This window comes from Salvelinus alpinus, chromosome 1, assembly GCF_045679555.1.
Source record: "Salvelinus alpinus chromosome 1, SLU_Salpinus.1, whole genome shotgun sequence".
In the NCBI taxonomy this organism is placed as follows: Eukaryota; Metazoa; Chordata; class Actinopteri; order Salmoniformes; family Salmonidae; genus Salvelinus; species Salvelinus alpinus.
The window spans coordinates 94,162,461-94,180,269 of NC_092086.1; the positions used below are offsets into that span (position 1 = coordinate 94,162,461).

Genomic DNA, 17,809 nt, shown 5'->3' on the forward strand with positions numbered 1-17,809 from the left:
TACTGACAATGTTTGTCTATGGAGATTGCATGGCTGTGTGCTCGATTTTATATACCTGTCAGTAACGGTTGTGGCTGAAATAACCAAATCCTTTAATTTGAAGGTGTGTCCACATACTTTTGTATATATAGTGTATTTTAACTGGACTGGACTCCTTTCAGAGTTACATCAGAGAGAATAAACTTCAGCTACACATGAATGAAAACACGCAGAATAAAGTGCACCAAATGCATGTTTAAATTTTTTTTTTTTTTAAAGATACCACATTATCAAGATTAATTGATTTATAAATAATTCAATATCACATAATTCATATCCAAGCTGTTTCAGAATGTAAACTTTTTATTAATTTATTTTAAAACAATATTAACAATATGTTAAAGCTTATTTTTGATGGTATATACAGACAGAAAAAAACAAGCCATACAATAGACTGTGAAACACCATAACACCAGCTTGCTGAACTGAAGAAAATAATAACCTCACCTCCCCAAATAAGACACTTCAATAATCTGTTACAAAATACTTCTGTTTGTTTTACTTTAAAATCATGTAACATATATTCAATCTATTTGACATCTCATAAAATAAACAACTATATAATCCCAACATGTTTTGTACATTCTATAATACAATATTCTCAATTAGTTTTCTGCAATGCAATGGCTAATATGTACCAGGTTCTGTTTTTGTTTGTCTTACTTTTTCCTGGCAAATGTTTTACAGTATGCATTGATTGACCTTCCACCCCATATACTGCAATGATGCACAGTTCACTCTAAAGGTCACAAATGCAAAAGTCAAAGTAACATGATGCCTCTAAAAAAAGAATGACACTTGATGAAGAATTCATGAACATAAAAATATAGTCTGAAACGGTGAAACAAAAAGTGCATAATCTACTGCTGGGGGAGACAGATTAAACAGAACCATAGAAAGAGTCAGTACCATTTGATCTAGCGCAGCAATCACAATGAAGAAACACATACCAATATAAACTGAAGCAATACACAGCAAACACACAATGGCTCTCAGCATGACCTTAAATGTAGGAAATCATCTGTGGCACTGGGTTAATGGAAATTAATAACTGTCTCTGGTTTCAAATGGGGGCAACTAATGCAAATTCTTTACATACGATGGTTAGCTAGAGAGTACACTGGACACTTGTGAGAACATGGTTTACTGTTATTCTATGAGCTTGATAATTAAACATACACTACATGTTCCTTCAACCAGCTTCAAAAGGCAGTTTACCTTATGATTGGACATTGAGCACACTGAACCAACAACAGTTTTTTTTATGATAAGGTTGAGTGGAGGCCAACCTAGGGAGTCATTTTGCTGACAATCAACAAACAGTATTTTAAAACGATGCAGCATTAACAGGACAGTTGTCTAAACAAATCTGCATGTAGGTCTTGAATAGAGTCAATGTTGTGTCTTTAGAGTAATAACAAACTGACACAGTAATGATGTTGAAACAATGTGTTGCTCATATCACTTAAAACAATGTTTACGTTGCGCTGACCCCAGCAAGAGGCCAACACAAGTTCTACTGAAAAATAGAATGGCTCCCTTTTCCCTCATGCCAGCATCATTCTCAGACCAGTTGACCTGAGTCTTTAGTGTGGATTAGTCATTCTAACAAAGTCTTTAGCAGATACAAGCTGAACCTCAGTAAAGATACTGCTTATATTTATGGTTGAAGGAATGTTAAAGATATTTTAATACAAAAATATTTCCATTTCATTCACATAGTACATTGGTTTATAGTATACAACTATATCTCTATTTTACATGAGTACATACCTGCCTTTTATTTTCAAAATTGACATTGCACATAGTAAAAGGGTAAAACAGCACATACTTTAAGCATTCTACAACTTTCTTTAAGCATCTCTTCAACCTAAATGAACAGCACCAGTCTTCATGAGAGTGACTGTGACAGATGAAGTGATAGTGACTCAATGTACACAGCAGAGATTGCTAGGATTGTCATAAACATTGTACAATTAAAGATTCGTATTACTCCACAATGCATTTCAACCTTCACTTCATGTCAAAGGGCACATTTAGTTTGATTAGAATTCCAATATGTTGTTACATTTTGTTATGGCTATTGACTTAATCATGTAGAGTAAAGGAATTTTGAGGCATACATACAGTAGGTCTGTTTGTTTGACGGATGTTTCACAGAAGGACTTTCCCATTCAAATATTACAATATCTAATGAACGTGGGGGAACTCAAATCAGATACCTAATGATGTAGTTATTTAGCTAATGTAACTTTAAAGAAAATAATAAGAAATATGTAGTATTATTTGATTGTCATTTATATTAGCAGGTAATTTATCTCTGGTTAGTATTTTGTTATTACACAGTTTTCCTGAAATCACCAGAGTGTATGGACATAATAACTCATACATGGATAAATCCACTAATAGACTCCCTGCTACCAATATATATATATATATATTAACCGACTAGCAAATATAAACCATGTAAACAGAAAATTATGACAAGTTGTTAATGTAATACTGAGAATAAATGTGTGATTATTAATAATGTGTGGTTATTTCCACATATAACCTGAGAAGAAAATTGCGTTACGAAAGCATACATAATCAATGTATGACAATTACAATATATTAGTGACATCTTCTTAATCATTGCAGCATCTGTTATATTTGATACAAAACAATAAGTAAAATAGTCCTTGGTTAGTAGTTTATGGTTGTGAGCCATTTAAGGCATTAGGACCCTACCCACTGGGCACAAACTGGTTGAATCAACGTTGTTTCAATGTAATTTGTCAACGTATTGTGATGTGGACTCTACATGGAAATAACATTGGATTTGTAAAAAGTCAAAAAGTCATCAAACTGTTGTTCAGAGGCTGAAATTCCAACCACAGGATTATGTCATCATTGTAAGCAATTTTCAACATAGAAACCTTGTATAAAATGTCGAACATGTACCTTTGACACAACATCAGATCTTCAACGTTATATCCACTATAAAAAAATATATAAAAAATAGGCTGGGCAGCAACTCCTACTGGAGCTATTCATTTGGTCTCCCATGCAGGGTTTTAACCAAGCCCAGCTTTGATATTTGTCACTGACTACTACCAATGTGCTATCGTGAGAATGATTATTGAGACCTCTTAATAACGAAATATATTCACTGTTGCTATCGAAGTCATTCCAATGGGTAGGTTTAACAGAGCAAATTAAATGTAACCATACTTTATAAGTCATGCAGTATATCATCAATGATACTAGTTAAGCATATATATCATTTAAAAACTCATCAACAGCTATTGTTTGAATTCAACCCAAGGTTCAACAAAATATAGACAATACATATAGGCCTATGGTTTCAAGTTTGGTTGATTTAAAATGTAATCTTCATGTTAATCATTAATATGTTGGATTCACGTCTCCATCTCAACCAAAAATGTAAGTTAAAGAATGGGACTAAATCAAATCAAAAACTTTAAATGCACCTAAAATACAGTTTTGCGTCTTGGTTGAGATGGAGATGTGAATCCAACATATTCATTATTCATTTGTAGACATACTGGAATTGAAGCCAGACTAAGTCAGTGGCACCACTTTTGCAATAGAGTAAATAGCCTATTAACTTGTCGACAACTTAACAAATTATATGTTGGATTGACGACTCCAACTAAACCAAAAATAAAAGTTAAAGAATAGGATTAAGCCAGTGGCTCAGATGAAACCATCCACGCGTTAGATATCCTTTAAATGTTGATATTTGGTCGTTGTCCACCAAACACAATTCAATATTACTTTTGTAATACAGTAAATAGCCTAAAGTTAAGGCTATTTTACAAACTAATGTAACAGTATTTATTCAACCTAAATGAGTAATGCATCCATGGACACATTTTGAGATTAGCCTACTGTAACTCTAAATGTCTTATGTAATCATAGAAAGCGTGCATGTTCAAAATAGCATGCAAAGGTCGCAGGTCTGTAGAGATTGCTATAATAATTGCTCTAATAATCTGTGCAGAATCTTGAACAGAATTGATCACTTTCACTATGTACTTTTAAATGTAACCTCAACTGCAATCCAGGTCATTGTGTTGTGCTATGAGATGAAGCACAGTGATAACACATTAAGTTGTTGTATAAATACAAAATATCTGACATTCTATTCCCATTTGAACTTTGTGCTTTTAAATGGTTGAAATCGCAGTGATAACATATTTAGATGACAACTGAACCAAAAATCAGACATTGTTTTTCCATTGGAATTTGGTTGTGCTTTGAGATGGTTGAAAGCATAGTGATAACACATTGGGAATTCAACAAACTTCTGGTTGTCTTTTTGAGTGGGTGAATAAATGTTGAAATCTCATTGATCAACGTCTCAACCAAATATGACCCACATTTCCACATTAAAATGATGTGGTGTGCCCAGTAGGTATTGTTTTATATTTAAATGCCTGAATAAAAATGCACACAGTAGAACAGCAAGACATAAAAATAATGGCTGCCTGCTTACACTTGTTTTTAAATATATGGTAAATTAACAAACATGCCCTGGTAGTCTACTAATAAGGTTTGCTCTGTCCATTAAAGTGTGAATAAAAAAATATGAAGCCTGATTTTTATGATTTATTTAATGAAAATTTTGGCATTAGTAATTGGTACTTTTCTTTAGTTTTAGAAAATCAAATGTCAAAATATTTGATTCTATAGTGAACATAATAGGGTTATACTTGTATGAGGATAGGTTTCCAGTTGCTTTGTCAGTCATTAAACAATATATTTTTTCAAACATGGACTAATAGTGTTGGGTGGTGAACATACTATAGTGTTTAATAATGATATCAGTTACAGTATACAGTGCATTCGGAAAGTATTCAGACCCCTTGACCTTTTCCACATTTATTACGTTACAGCCTTATTCTAAAATGCATTAAATAAAAATTAATTCCTCATCAATCTACACACAATACCCCATAATAACATAGCGAAAACAGGTTTTTAGAAATGTTTGCAAATTTATATAAATAAAACTGAAATACTTTATTTACATAAGTATTCAGACCCTTCGCTATGAGACTCAAAAATTGAGCTGAGGTGCATCCTGTTTCCATTGATCATCCTTGAGATGTTTCTACAACCTAGATTGGAGTCCACCTGTGGTAAATTCAATTGATTGGACATGATTTGGAAAGGCACACACCTGTCTATATAAGGTCCCACAGTTGATAGTGCATGTCAGAGCAAAAACAAAGCCATGAGGTCGAAGGAATTGTCCGTAGAGCTCCGAGACAGGATTGTGTCGAGGCACAGATCTGGGGAAGGGTACCAAGAAATGTCTGCAGCATTGAAGGTCCCCAAGAACACAGTGGCCTCCATCATTCTTCAATAGAAGAAGTTTGGAACCACCAAGACTCTTCCTAGAGCTGGCCGCCCGGCTAAACTGAGCCATCGGGGTAGAAGGGCCTTGGTCAGGGAGGTGACCAAGAACCCAATGGTAACTCAGAGAGCTCCAAAGTTCCTCTGTCTAGATGGGAGAACCTTCCAGAAGGACAACCATCTCTGCAGCCCTCCACCAATCAGGCCTTTATGGTAGAGTGGCCAGACGGAATCCACTCTTCAGTAAAAGGCACATGACAGCCCTCTTGGAGTTTCTCTCAGACGATGAGAAACAAGATTCTCTAGACTGATGAAACCAAGATTGAACTCTTTGGCCTGAAAGCCAAGCATTACGTCTGGAGGAAGCCTGGCACCATCCCTACGGTGAAGCATGGTGGTGGCAGCATCATGCTGTGGGGATGTTTTACATGTCCTTGAGTGGCCCAGCCAGAGCCCGAACTTGAACCCGATCGAACATCTCTGGAGAGACCTGAAAATAGCTGTGTAGCGACGTTCCTCATTCAACCTGACAGAGCTTAAGAGGATCTGCAGAGAAGAATGGGAGAAACTCCTCAAATACAGGTGTGCCAAGCTTGTAGCGTCATAGCCAAGAAGACTCCAGGCTGTAATCGCTGCCAAAGGTGCTTCAACAAAGTACTGAGTAAAGGGTTTGAATAATTATGTAAATGTGACATTTCCTTTAATTTTTTTTAGATAAATTTGCAAAATGTCTAAAAACCAGTTTTTGCTATGTCATTATAGGGTATTGTGTGTAGATTGATGAGGAAAAAATAGATTTAATTCATTTTAGAATAAAGCTGTAACGTAACAAAATGTGGAAAAAGGGAAGGGGTCTGAATACTTTCCAAATGCACTGTATCTAGGATGACTGATTTGAATGTGTGATGAAATAACAACTGATGTCCAACATCAAAATGAACCCTTCCTTTACATTTCCTTCTGGGGAAAATATTGTTGTTTTATAGGTTTGTAAAACTGCTGTTTCATAACAAAAAAGTATGCAACTGCACAACAAAACCATAACTCACAAATGTTTTTCATCTGAAATGAAGATGCAACTTTGAAGAAGTAAATATTCACTGCTTGTGTTTACTCTCTGAACATCAGGACAGATGCTATGAAGAAGTGCAGTCAGTGCACAACTAGACTCACCTAACAATAACCAATTCTTTTGTTGAAAAATTATCTGCATAAAAACACATAGCAGAACTGTTTTCCTGATGATTACTTTCATAGTTTTCTCCATCCAGCAGTGTCATGATGAAATATGATGTGTAAGCATGGTCCCAGTAGCTTTGTGGAGTGGGACAGAGAGTGAAGCACAGGCCTTCAGCACACTGACTCCTTTTTCATTTCTGGGAGAGCTGTCACATTGGGGGCCGCCACCGGTCCAAGCAGCCTCTGACTGTGGTTCACCCCAGCATGGGGTACAAAAACAGCTTTGTCTGAAAAGGGTGGCTCCTTATCAGAAGTAAGGTCAGCACAGGCATATTTTCATTTTTTTTGTTGCTGTGGAAACAAAGCCACTTTGGTTTCTTAAACAGCGAATAACACTGCACAGCATGGCGCCAAATAGCCTCTGTCTCTTCTACGCATCCCATATAATTCTGCCACTGAACCTGTGACAATACATTTCAGGGGATATCTAACAACTCTGTTTGAGTTTCGGTGCTACCGAGTGAGCATATTTCGGAAGTCTGAAAGGTTGCCAGTCTGGTTTTGGGAATGGTGGTGTTGTTGCTGCTGTTGTTGTGGTTGCTGCTGCTGCGGTTGTTGTTGAATATAACCCACAGTACCTTGCTGTGGGACAGTAGTGGCGTGGAAGAACGCCTGAGTGGGTCCACTGTGTAAGAGTCCTTGGGGCTGCATCTATCAACAGAAAGGGATCAGGGCATAAGTGAGGTGATACTAGTTATTCTACAGAGTGAGCCAAACCCCCGCCAGCCCAAGGCCTGCTATCACACTACTGCAAGTAGTAGGACTACTACTTTACCTGAAAGAACTGCTGGGGATGCTGCAGCTGTAGAGAGTGATGGTTGGCCTGCTGCTGAGGGTGGTAGGTGGGCTGGGCCTGGTGCGTGATAAAGCTGTTGTGAGGGATCATGATGGGGGACGTGAATACAGGGGAGGGGACCAGGACAGCGTTGCAGTTCACCTGCTGCATGGGGAACGACGGGGTCATCATCTGCTGCTCCAGGGTGTATCTGGGGAGGGATGAGCGCAATCAACCGGTCAACTACATTTACTGTGTTCATAGTAACAGCATATGTTTATTTTTCTTTAACACTTAGATTTCTGTATGGTCTGATTCTTTGCAAATACAGTTGAAGTCGGAAGTTTACATACACTTAGGTTGGAGTCATTAAAACTAGTTTTTCAACCACTCCACAAATTTCTTGTCGGTTAGGACATCTACTTTGTGCATGACACAAGTCATTTTTCCAACAATTGTTTACAGATTATTTCACTTATAATTCACTGTATTACAATTCCAGTGGGTCAGACGTTTACGTACACTAAGTTGACTGTGCCTTTAAACAGCTAGGAAAATTCCAGAAAATGATGTCATGACATTAGAAGCTTCTGATAAGCTAATTGACATCATTTGAGTCAATTGGAGGTGTACCTGTGGATGTATTTCAAGGCCTACCTTCAAACTCAGTGCCTCTTAGCTTGACATCATGGGAAAATCAAAAGAAATCAGCCAAGACTTCAGGAAAAAAAATTGTAGACCTCCACAAGTCTGGTTCATCCTTGAGAGCAATTTCCAAACGCCTGAACGTACCACGTTCATCTGTACAAACAATAGTATGCAAGTATAAACACAATGGTACCACGCAACCATCATACCGCTCAGGAGGGAGACGCGTTCTGTCTCCTAGAGATGAACGTACTTTGGTGCGAAAAGTACAAATTAATACCAGAACAGCAAAGGACCTTGTGAAGATGCTGGAGGAAACATGTACAAATGTATCTATATCCACAGTAAAACAAGTCCTATATCGACATAACCTGAAAGGCCGCTCAGCAAGGAAGAAGCCACTGCTCCAAAACCACCATAAAAAAGCCAGACTACAGTTTGCAACTGCACATGGGTACAAAGATCGTACTTTTTGGAGAAATGTCCTCTGGTCTGATGAAACAAATATAGAACTGTTTGGCCATAATGACCATCATTATGTTTGGAGGAAAAAGGTGGAGACTTGCAAGCCGAAGAACACCATCCCAACCGTGAAGCACGGGGGTGGCAGCATCATGTTGTGGAGGTGCTTTGCTGCAGGAGGGACTGGTGCACTTCACAAAATAGATGGCATCATGAGGAAGTAAAATTATGTGGATATATTGAAGCAACATCTCAAGACATCAGTCAGGAAGTTAAAGCTTGGTCGCAAATGGGTCTTCCAAATGGACAATGACCCCAAGCATACTTCCAAAGTTGTGGCAAAATGGCTTAAGGACAACAAAGTCAAGGTATTGGAGTGGCCATCACAAAGCCCTGACCGCAATCCTATAGATAATTTGTGGGTAAAACTCAAAAAGCATGTGTGAGCAAGGAGGCCTACAAACCTGACTCCGTTACACCAGCTCTGTCAGGAGGAATGGGCCAAATTTCACCCAACTTATTGTGGGAAGCTTGTGGAAGGCTACCCGAAACGTTTGACCCAAGTTAAACAATTTAAAGGCAATGCTACCAAATACTAATTGAGTGTATGTAAACTTCTGACCCACTGGGAATGTGATGAAAGAAATAAAAGCTGAAATAAATCATTCTCTCTACTATTATTCTGACATTTCACATTCTTAAATAAAGTGGTGATCCTAACTGACCTAAGACAATGAATTTTTACTAGGATTAAATGTCAGGAATTGTGAAAAACTGAGTTTAAATGTATTTGGCTAAGGTGTATGTAAACTTCCGACTTCAACTGTAAGTTTATATCATGTGTTTTAAGTACAATCAGGTCATATCAAGGATAAATGTTCTCATATTTTTATTTTTATTTTATTTAACCTTTATTTAACCAGGTAGGCAAATTGAGAACACGTTCTCATTTACAATTGCGACCTGGCCAAGATAAAGCAAAGCAGTTCGACACATACAACAACACATAGTTACACATGGAGTAAAACAAACATATAGTCAATAATACAGTGAAAAAAAATAAGTCTATATACAATGTGAGCAAGTGAGGTGAGATAAGGGAGGTGAAGGCAAACAAATATATGTATAAATAAATAAAAATATAAAAGGCCATGGAGGCGAAGTGAGTACAACACAGCAAGTAAAATAAAAACTAAAAAAACACTGGAATGGTTGGTTTGCAGTGGAAGAAAGTGCAAAGTAGAGACAGAAATAAAGGGGTGCAAAGGAGCAAAATAAATTAATAAATAAATACAGTAGGTAAAGAGGTAGTTGTTTGGGCTAAATTGTAGATGGGTTATGTACAGGTGCAGTAATCTATGAGCTGCTCTGACAGCTGGTGCTTAAAGCTAGTGAGGGAGATAGGTGTTTCCAGTTTCAGAGATTTTTGTAGTTCGTTCCAGTCATTGGCAGCAGAGAACTGGAAGGAGAGGCGTCCAAAGGAAGAATTGGTTTTGGGGGTGACTAGAGAGATATACCTGCTGGAGCGCGTGCTACAGGTAGGTGCTGCTATGGTGACCAGCGAGCTGAGATAAGGCGGGACTTTACCTAGCAGGGTCTTGTAGATGACCTGGAACCAGTGGGTTTGGCGACGAGTATGAAGCGAGGGCCAGCCAACGAGAGTGTACAGGTCGCAGTGGTGGGTAGTATATGGGGCTTTGGTGACAAAACGGATGGCACTGTGATAGACTGCATCCAATTTATTGAGTAGGGTTTTGGAGGCTATTTTGTAAATGACATCACCGAAGTCGAGGATTGGTAGGATGGTCAGTTTTACAAGGGTATGTTTGGCAGCATGAGTAAAGGATGCTTTGTTGCGGAATAGGAAGCCAATTCTAGATTTGACTTTGGATTGGAGATGTTTGATGTGAGTCTGGAAGGAGAGTTTACAGTCTAACCAGACACCTAGGTATTTGTAGTTGTCCACATATTCTAAGTCAGAGCCGTCCAAAGTAGTGATGTTGGACAGGCGGGCAGGAGCAGGCAGCGATCGGTTGAAGAGCATGCATTTGGTTTTACTTGTATTTAAGAGCAGTTGGAGGCCACGGAAGGAGAGTTGTATGGCATTGAAGCTCGCCTGGAGGGTTGTTAACACAGTGTCAAAAGAAGGGCCAGAAGTATACAGAATAGTGTCGTCTGCGTAGAGGTGGATCAGAGAATCACCAGCAGCAAGAGCGACATCATTGATGTAAACAGAGAAGAGAGTCGGTCCAAGAATTGAACCCTGTGGCACCCCCATAGAGACTGCCAGAGGCCCGGACAACAGACCCTCCGATTTGACACACTGAACTCGATCAGAGAAGTAGTTGGTGAACCAGGCGAGGTAATCATTAGAGAAACCAAGGCTGTCGAGTCTGCCAATGAGGATGTGGTGATTGACAGAGTCAAAAGCCTTGGCCAGGTTAATGAATACGGCTGCACAGTATTGTTTCCTATCGATGGCGGTTACGATATCGTTTATGACCTTGAGCGTGGCTGAGGTGCACCCATGACCAGCTCTGAAACCAGATTGCATAGCGGAGAAGGTGTGGTGGGATTCGAAATGGTCGGTAATCTGTTTGTTGACTTGGCTTTCGAAGACCTTAGAAAGGCAGGGTAGGATAGATATAGGTCTGTAGCAGTTAGGGTCAAGGGTGTCCCCCCCTTTGAAGAGGGGGATAACCGCAGCTGCTTTCCAATCTTTGGGGATCTCAGACGACACGAAAGAGAGGTTGAAGAGGCTAGTAATAGGGGTGGCAACAATTTCAGCAGATAGTTTTAGAAAGAAAGGGTCCAGATTATCTAGCCCGGCTGATTTGTAAGGGTCCAGATTTTGCAGCTCATTTAGAACATCAGCTGACTGTATTTGGGAGAAAGAGAAATGGGGAAGGCTTGGGCGAGTAGCAGAGGGGAGGGCAGTGCTGTTGTCCGGGGTAGGGGTAGCCAGGTGGGAAGCATGGCCAGCCGTAGAAAAATGCTTATTGAAATTCTCAATTATAGTGGATTTGTCGGTGGTGACAGTGTTTCCTATCTTCAGAGCGGTTGGAAGCTGGGAGGAGGTGTTCTTATTCTCCATGGACTTTACGGTGTCCCAGAACTTTTTTGAATTTGTGTTGCAGGAAGCAAATTTCTGCTTGAAAAAGCTAGCCTTGGCTGTTCTAACTGCCTGTGTATATTGGTTTCTGGCTTCCCTGAAAAGTTGCATATCACGGGGGCTGTTCGATGCTAATGCAGAACGCCATAGGATGTTTTTCTGTTGGTTAAGGGCAGTCAGGTCAGGAGAGAACCAAGGGCTATATCTGTTCCTGGTTCTAAATTTCTTGAATGGGGCATGCTTATTCAAGATGGTGAGGAAGGCATTTTTAAAAAATGACCAGGCATCCTCTACTGACGGGATGAGATCAATATCCTTCCAGGATACCCCGGCCAGGTCGATTAGAAAGGCCTGCTCGCTGAAGTGTTTCCGGGAGCGTTTGACAGTGATGAGTGGAGGTCGTTTGACTGCTGACCCATTACGGATGCAGGCAATGAGGCAGTGATCGCTGAGATCTTGGTTGAAAACAGCAGAGGTGTATTTGGAGGGCAAGTTTGTTAGGATGATATCTATGAGGGTACCCGTGTTTACGGAATTGGGGTGGTACCTGGTAGGTTCATTGATAATTTGTGTGAGATTGAGGGCATCAAGCTTAGATTGTAGGGTGGCTGGGGTGTTGAGCATGTTCAAATTTAGGTCGCCTAGCAGCACGAGCTCTGAAGATAGATGGGGGGCAATCAGTTCACATATAGTGTCCAGAGCACAGCTGGGGGCAGAGGGTGGTCTATAGCAGGCGGCAACGGTGAGAGACTTGTTTTTAGAGAGGTGGATTTTTAAAAGTAGAAGTTCAAATTGTTTGGGAACAGACCTGGATAGTATAACAGAACTCTGCAGGCAGTCTTTGCAGTAGATTGCAACACCGCCCCCTTTGGCCGTTCTATCTTGTCTGAAAATCTTGTAATTGGGGATGAAAATGTCTGAATTTTTGGTGGTCTTTCTAAGCCAGGATTCAGACACGGCTAAAACATCCGGGTTGGCAGAGTGTGCTAAAGCAGTGAACAAAACAAACTTAGGGAGGAGGCTTCTGATGTTAACATGCATGAAGCCAAGGCTATTACGGTTACAGAAGTCATCAAAAGAGAGCGCCTGGGGAATAGGAGTGGAGCCAGGTACTGCAGGGCCTGGATTCACCTCTACATCACCAGAGGAACAGAGGAGGAGTAGGATAAGGGTACGGCTAAAAGCTATGAGAATTGGTCGCCTAGAGCTACTAGAGCAGAGAGTAAAAGGAAGTTTCTGGGGGCGATAAAATAGTTTAAAGGAATAATGTACAGACAAAGGTATGGTAGGATGTGAATACAGTGGAGGTAAACCTAGGTATTGAGTGATGATGAGAGAGATATTGTCTCTAGAAACATCATTGAAACCAGGTGATGTCATCGCATATGTGGGTGGTGGAACTGAGAGGTTGGATATGGTATAGAGAGCAGGGCTAGAATCTCTACAGTGAAATAAGCCAATAAACACTAACCAGAACAGCAATGGACAAGGCATATTTACATTAAGGAGAGGCATGCTAATCGAGTGATCAATAAGGGTCCAGTGAGTAGAGGTTGGTTGGGGTCGTGGCGATCCAGACAGCTGGCCGGGTATATGGCTATCGGTAGCAGCATAGGATGGAGGTCTGTTTGTAGATACCTCGTGCGTTTCCGTCGGTAGGTTAGTGGGGTTCCGTGTAGTGGGGTTCCGTGTGGTAGAGGGGATCAATCCAAATTGGCAAAATAGATATAGTGACCCAAGGAAAAAAATAAAATAAATAAATAATAATAATAATAATAGTTGTCCGATATACTTGTTCAGATAGCAGCCGATAAGACAGCTAACGATTAGCGGGCCTCAGATGAGCGTTCAGGTAACGTCGGGACGGAGGTGCCAGTTGGATAAATCCCTCGGGCAGATAACGTCGGCAGTCAGTCGCGGCAGTCAGTCGTGAAGGCCCGGTGGGGTTCCGTATCTGCAGCAGCAACAAAAGAAACGGGTCCGGATGGTGATGGAACTCCTCAGCTGGCTAGCTCCAGAATGATTTGAGTTTGCTCCGGGGTCGACGTAAGCCAATAGTCACACGGTTTGCAGCTAGCTAGCTGCGAAATCAAGGTGCAAGTGTCCAGAGCCTGCGGCTGGAATCCGGGGAAACTGAGAGAAAAAAAGTCCCGGAATGCTCCGGTCCGAGTCGCGTTGCACAAAAGTGCCGGTAGATTATCGAGCTAAAGGAATAGCTGATGACCACTAAACGTGGGCAGCTGAAACACCAACGCTAGCCAGCAAACCGGCTAATTTCGGGGCAGCTACAGATTAGCTTCTGGCTAGCTATCGGAGTAGCTTCTGGTTAGCTTTCAGGCTAGCTTCTGAATTAGCCCCTGGCTAGCTTCCACGATGGATTTTCAGATTGAGGTAAATAATACTTTTTGTAATTGGTGAAGCGGGTTGCAGGAAAGCTTTTGCAGGAAAGCTTTTGTAGTTGAGTTCTTGGATAATAAATAAATAAAAGATATGCGAAGAAAGGTGTAAATATATATATATACAGGACACGACAATACGGAACAGAAAAAGACGTCTGAACTGCTAAGCCACCTTGGACGAACTGGACGAATATTTCACTCCATGTACTACATATGGGTCAAATAACAGACCATTTAAAGAAAGTCAACATAATGATTAATTACACACTCAATCACACACTTACTTGGTTTGCTGGATGGCTGTGTTGCACTGGGAAGCCTGGGAGCTCATACTGCTATCAGGTAAGAGGGTCTGCATTGGCTGGTTGAGCAGCATGCTGCCAGAAAGAACGGTCTATGTCAGTGTCAAATCTGGAACTCCAACCTTTCTAAAAATGACTCCTGGGCCATGAGGGCTGAGATTGCACAAGCTGGTATTTTCCACCTTTGACATACTTATCCATCTCCTAAATACAGTGCGAGTCCAATCGACAGGACAAAAGGTTTTGTGACTCAAGGAGACTATTCCCTCTCCAATGTCACCCTAACCTTTTTCTTCTAACCATTTGATTTCAACCTGATGAACTCAAACCTACTTTTATTTTTCATTAAGTTAACAGAAGGACAAGACTTTCATATCAAGTTACTTTCACTTCAAGGTAAGCAGGTGTTAAGCAGGTGCTCTTTCATTCAGAATTCATACAATGTAGCTATGATTAACTTCAAATCATAAAGCTTTGTTTTGATAATATACAGCTTGCCATGTCAATGTTTCCCAAAATGTATTCAGTTACAAGTTGCTTCGATTCAGACCAAACTAAAAGTTGAGTTACACTGACCATGAAGGACAGACTCAACACGTTCTTGAAAGGAATTCTGCAACAAGAAATCAGAGTGTTTAACTGTCTGTAGGGCTCACCGTAACTGTCCCTCTTGACTGAACTCGGTGTCTGAGTGTCTTTGGTTTGCATCCTGCAGTGGCTGTGTGTTCATCTGCTGAGAGAACATCATGGGGTTGCTGTAGAAGGGCATGGTCAGGCTGGTGTGGGTGTGCACCGGGAGACTGACTGCCTGCATCTGCCCGCCTGCACTCCTTATCAATCTCTGCTGCACCTAAACAACAACAACAGGGACATTAACACCAGGTTGACTGCAGTCATGAACAAAACACGTCCTTGTGTATTTGAAATCAAATCAAACTTTATTTGTCACATGCGCGAAATACAACCAGTGTAGACCTTACCATGAAATGCTTACTAACAAGCCCTTAACCAACAGTGCAGTTCAAGAAGAGTTTAAAAAGAATTATACCAAATAAACTAGAGTAAAGAATAATAAAAAGGAGCACAATAAAATAACAATAACGAGGCTATATACAGGAGGTACCGGTGCCGAGTCAATGAGTAGAGTAGCAGCAGTGTACAAAACAAATGGGGGGGGGGGGGGGTCAATGTAAATAGTCCGGTGGCCATTTGATTAATTGTTCAGCGGTCTAATGACTTGGGGATAGAAGCTGTTGAGGAGCCTTTTGGTCCTAGACTTGGCGCTCCGTTACCGCTTGCCGTGCGGTAGCAGAGAAAACAGTCTATCACTTGGGTGACTGTAGTCTCTGACAATTTTTGGGACTTTCCTCTGACACCGCCTATTATATACAGTTGAAGTCGGAAGTTTACATACACCTTAGTCAAATACATTTGAAATCAGTTTCACAATTCCTGACATTTATTCCTAGTAAAAATTCCCTGTCTTAGGTCAGTTAGGATCACCACTTTATTTTAAGAATGTGAAATGTCAGAATAATAGTAGAGAGAATGATTTATTTCAGCTTTTATTTCTTTCATCACATTCCCAGTGGGTCAGAAGTTTACATACACTCAATTAGTATTTGGTAGCATTGCCTTTAAATTGTTTAGCTTGGGTCAAACGTTTCGGGTAGCCTTCCACAAGCTTCCCACAATAAGTTGGGTGAATTTTGTCCCATTCCTCCTGACAGAGCTAGTGTAACTGAATCAGATTTGTAGGCCTCCTTAATCACACACGCTTTTTCAGTTCTGCCCACAAATTATCTATAGGATTGAGGTCAGGGCTTTGTGATTGCCACTCCACTACCTTGACTTTGTTGTCCTTAAGCCATTTTGCCACAACTTTGGAAGTATGCTTGGGGTCATTGTCCATTTGGAAGACCCATTAGCTTTAACTTCCTGACTGATGTCTTGAGATGTTGCTTCAATATATCCACATAATTTTACTTCCTCATGATGCCATCTATTTTGTGAAGTCCACCAGTCCCTAAGGCAGCAAAGCACCCCCACAACATGATGCTGCCACCCCCGTGCTGCACGGTTGGGATGGTGTTCTTCGGCTTACAAGCCTCCCCCTTTTTCCTCCAAACATAACGATGGTCATTATGGCCAAACAGTTCTATATTTGTTTCATCAGACCAGAGGACATTTCTCCAAAAAGTACGATCTTTGTCCCCATGTGCAGTTGCAAACTGTAGTCTGGCTTTTTTATGGTGGTTTTGGAGCAGTGGCTTCTTCCTTGCTGAGCGGCCTTTCAGGTTATGTCGATATAGGACTCGTTTTACTGTGGATATAGATACATTTGTACCTGTTTCCTCCAGCATCTTCACAAGGTCCTTTGCTGTTGTTCTGGGATTAATTTGCACTTTTCGCACCAAAGTACGTTCATCTCTACGAGACAGAACACATCTCTTTCCTGAGCGGTATGACGGCTGCGTGGTCCCATGGTGTTTATATTTGCGTACTATTGTTTGTACAGATGAATGTGGTAACTTCAGGCATTTGGAAATTGCTCCCAAGGATGAACCAGACTTGTGGAGGTCTACAATTTATTTTCTGAAGTCTTGGCTGATTTCTTTTGATTTTCCCATGATGTCAAGCAAAGAGGCACTGAGTTTGAAGGTAGGCCTTGAAATACATCCACAGGTACACCTCCAATTGACTCAAATGATGTCAATTAGCCAATTTGTATTTATTTTTCCCTTATTTAACTAGGCAAGTCAGGTAAGAACAAATTCTTATTTTCAATGACGGCCTAGGAACAGTGGGTTAACTGCCTTGTTCAGGGGCAGAACATCAGATTTTTACCTTGTCAGCTCGGGGATTCGATCTTGCAACCGTTCGGTTACTAGTCCAACGCTCTAAACACTAAGCTACTGCCACCCCAATCAGAAGCTTCTAAAGCCATGACATAATTCTCTGGAATTTTCCAAGCTGTTTAAAGGCACAGTCAACTTCGTGTATGTTAACATCTGACCCACTGAATATTGTGATACAGTGAATTGTAAGTGAAATAATCTGTCTGTAAACAATTGTTGGAAAAATTACTTGTGTCATGCACAAAGTAGATGTCCTAACCGACTTGCCAAAACTATAGTTTGTTAACAAGAAATTTGTGGAGTGGTTGATAAAAGAGTTTTAATGACTCTAACCTAAGTGTATGTAAACTTCCGACTTCAACTGTAGGTCCTGGATGACAGGAAGATTGGCCCCAGTGATGTACCGGGCAGTACGCACTACCCTCTGTAGCGCCTTACAGTCAGATGCCGAGCAGTTGCCATACCAGGCGGTGATGCAACCGGTCAGGATGCTCTCGATGGTGCAGCTGTAGAACTTTTTGAGGATCTGGGGACCCATGCCAAATCTTTTCAGTCTCCTGGGGGGGAAAAGGTGTTGTCCTCTTCACGACTGTCTTGGTGTGTTTGGAACA

The 17,809-nt window shown here is 40.7% G+C and overlaps 1 protein-coding gene across 2 annotated transcripts in view; it reads right to left on the reverse strand.

Annotated features, from left to right (window-relative positions):
* Nucleotides 1-324: 324 nt before the first annotated feature.
* Nucleotides 325-17,809, reverse strand: part of npas2 (neuronal PAS domain protein 2) — an 81,867-nt gene continuing 64,382 nt past the window's right edge. For both annotated transcript variants that reach the window (XM_071334544.1, XM_071334545.1), the window contains exons 18-21: nucleotides 14,997-15,190; nucleotides 14,323-14,415; nucleotides 7,418-7,628; nucleotides 325-7,293 (exon numbers count right to left, since the gene is read on the reverse strand). In XM_071334544.1, coding sequence (XP_071190645.1) covers nucleotides 7,096-7,293; nucleotides 7,418-7,628; nucleotides 14,323-14,415; nucleotides 14,997-15,190 — 696 coding nt within the window. In that variant the 3' untranslated portion in view covers nucleotides 325-7,095. The remainder of the gene's footprint in view (nucleotides 7,294-7,417; nucleotides 7,629-14,322; nucleotides 14,416-14,996; nucleotides 15,191-17,809) is intronic.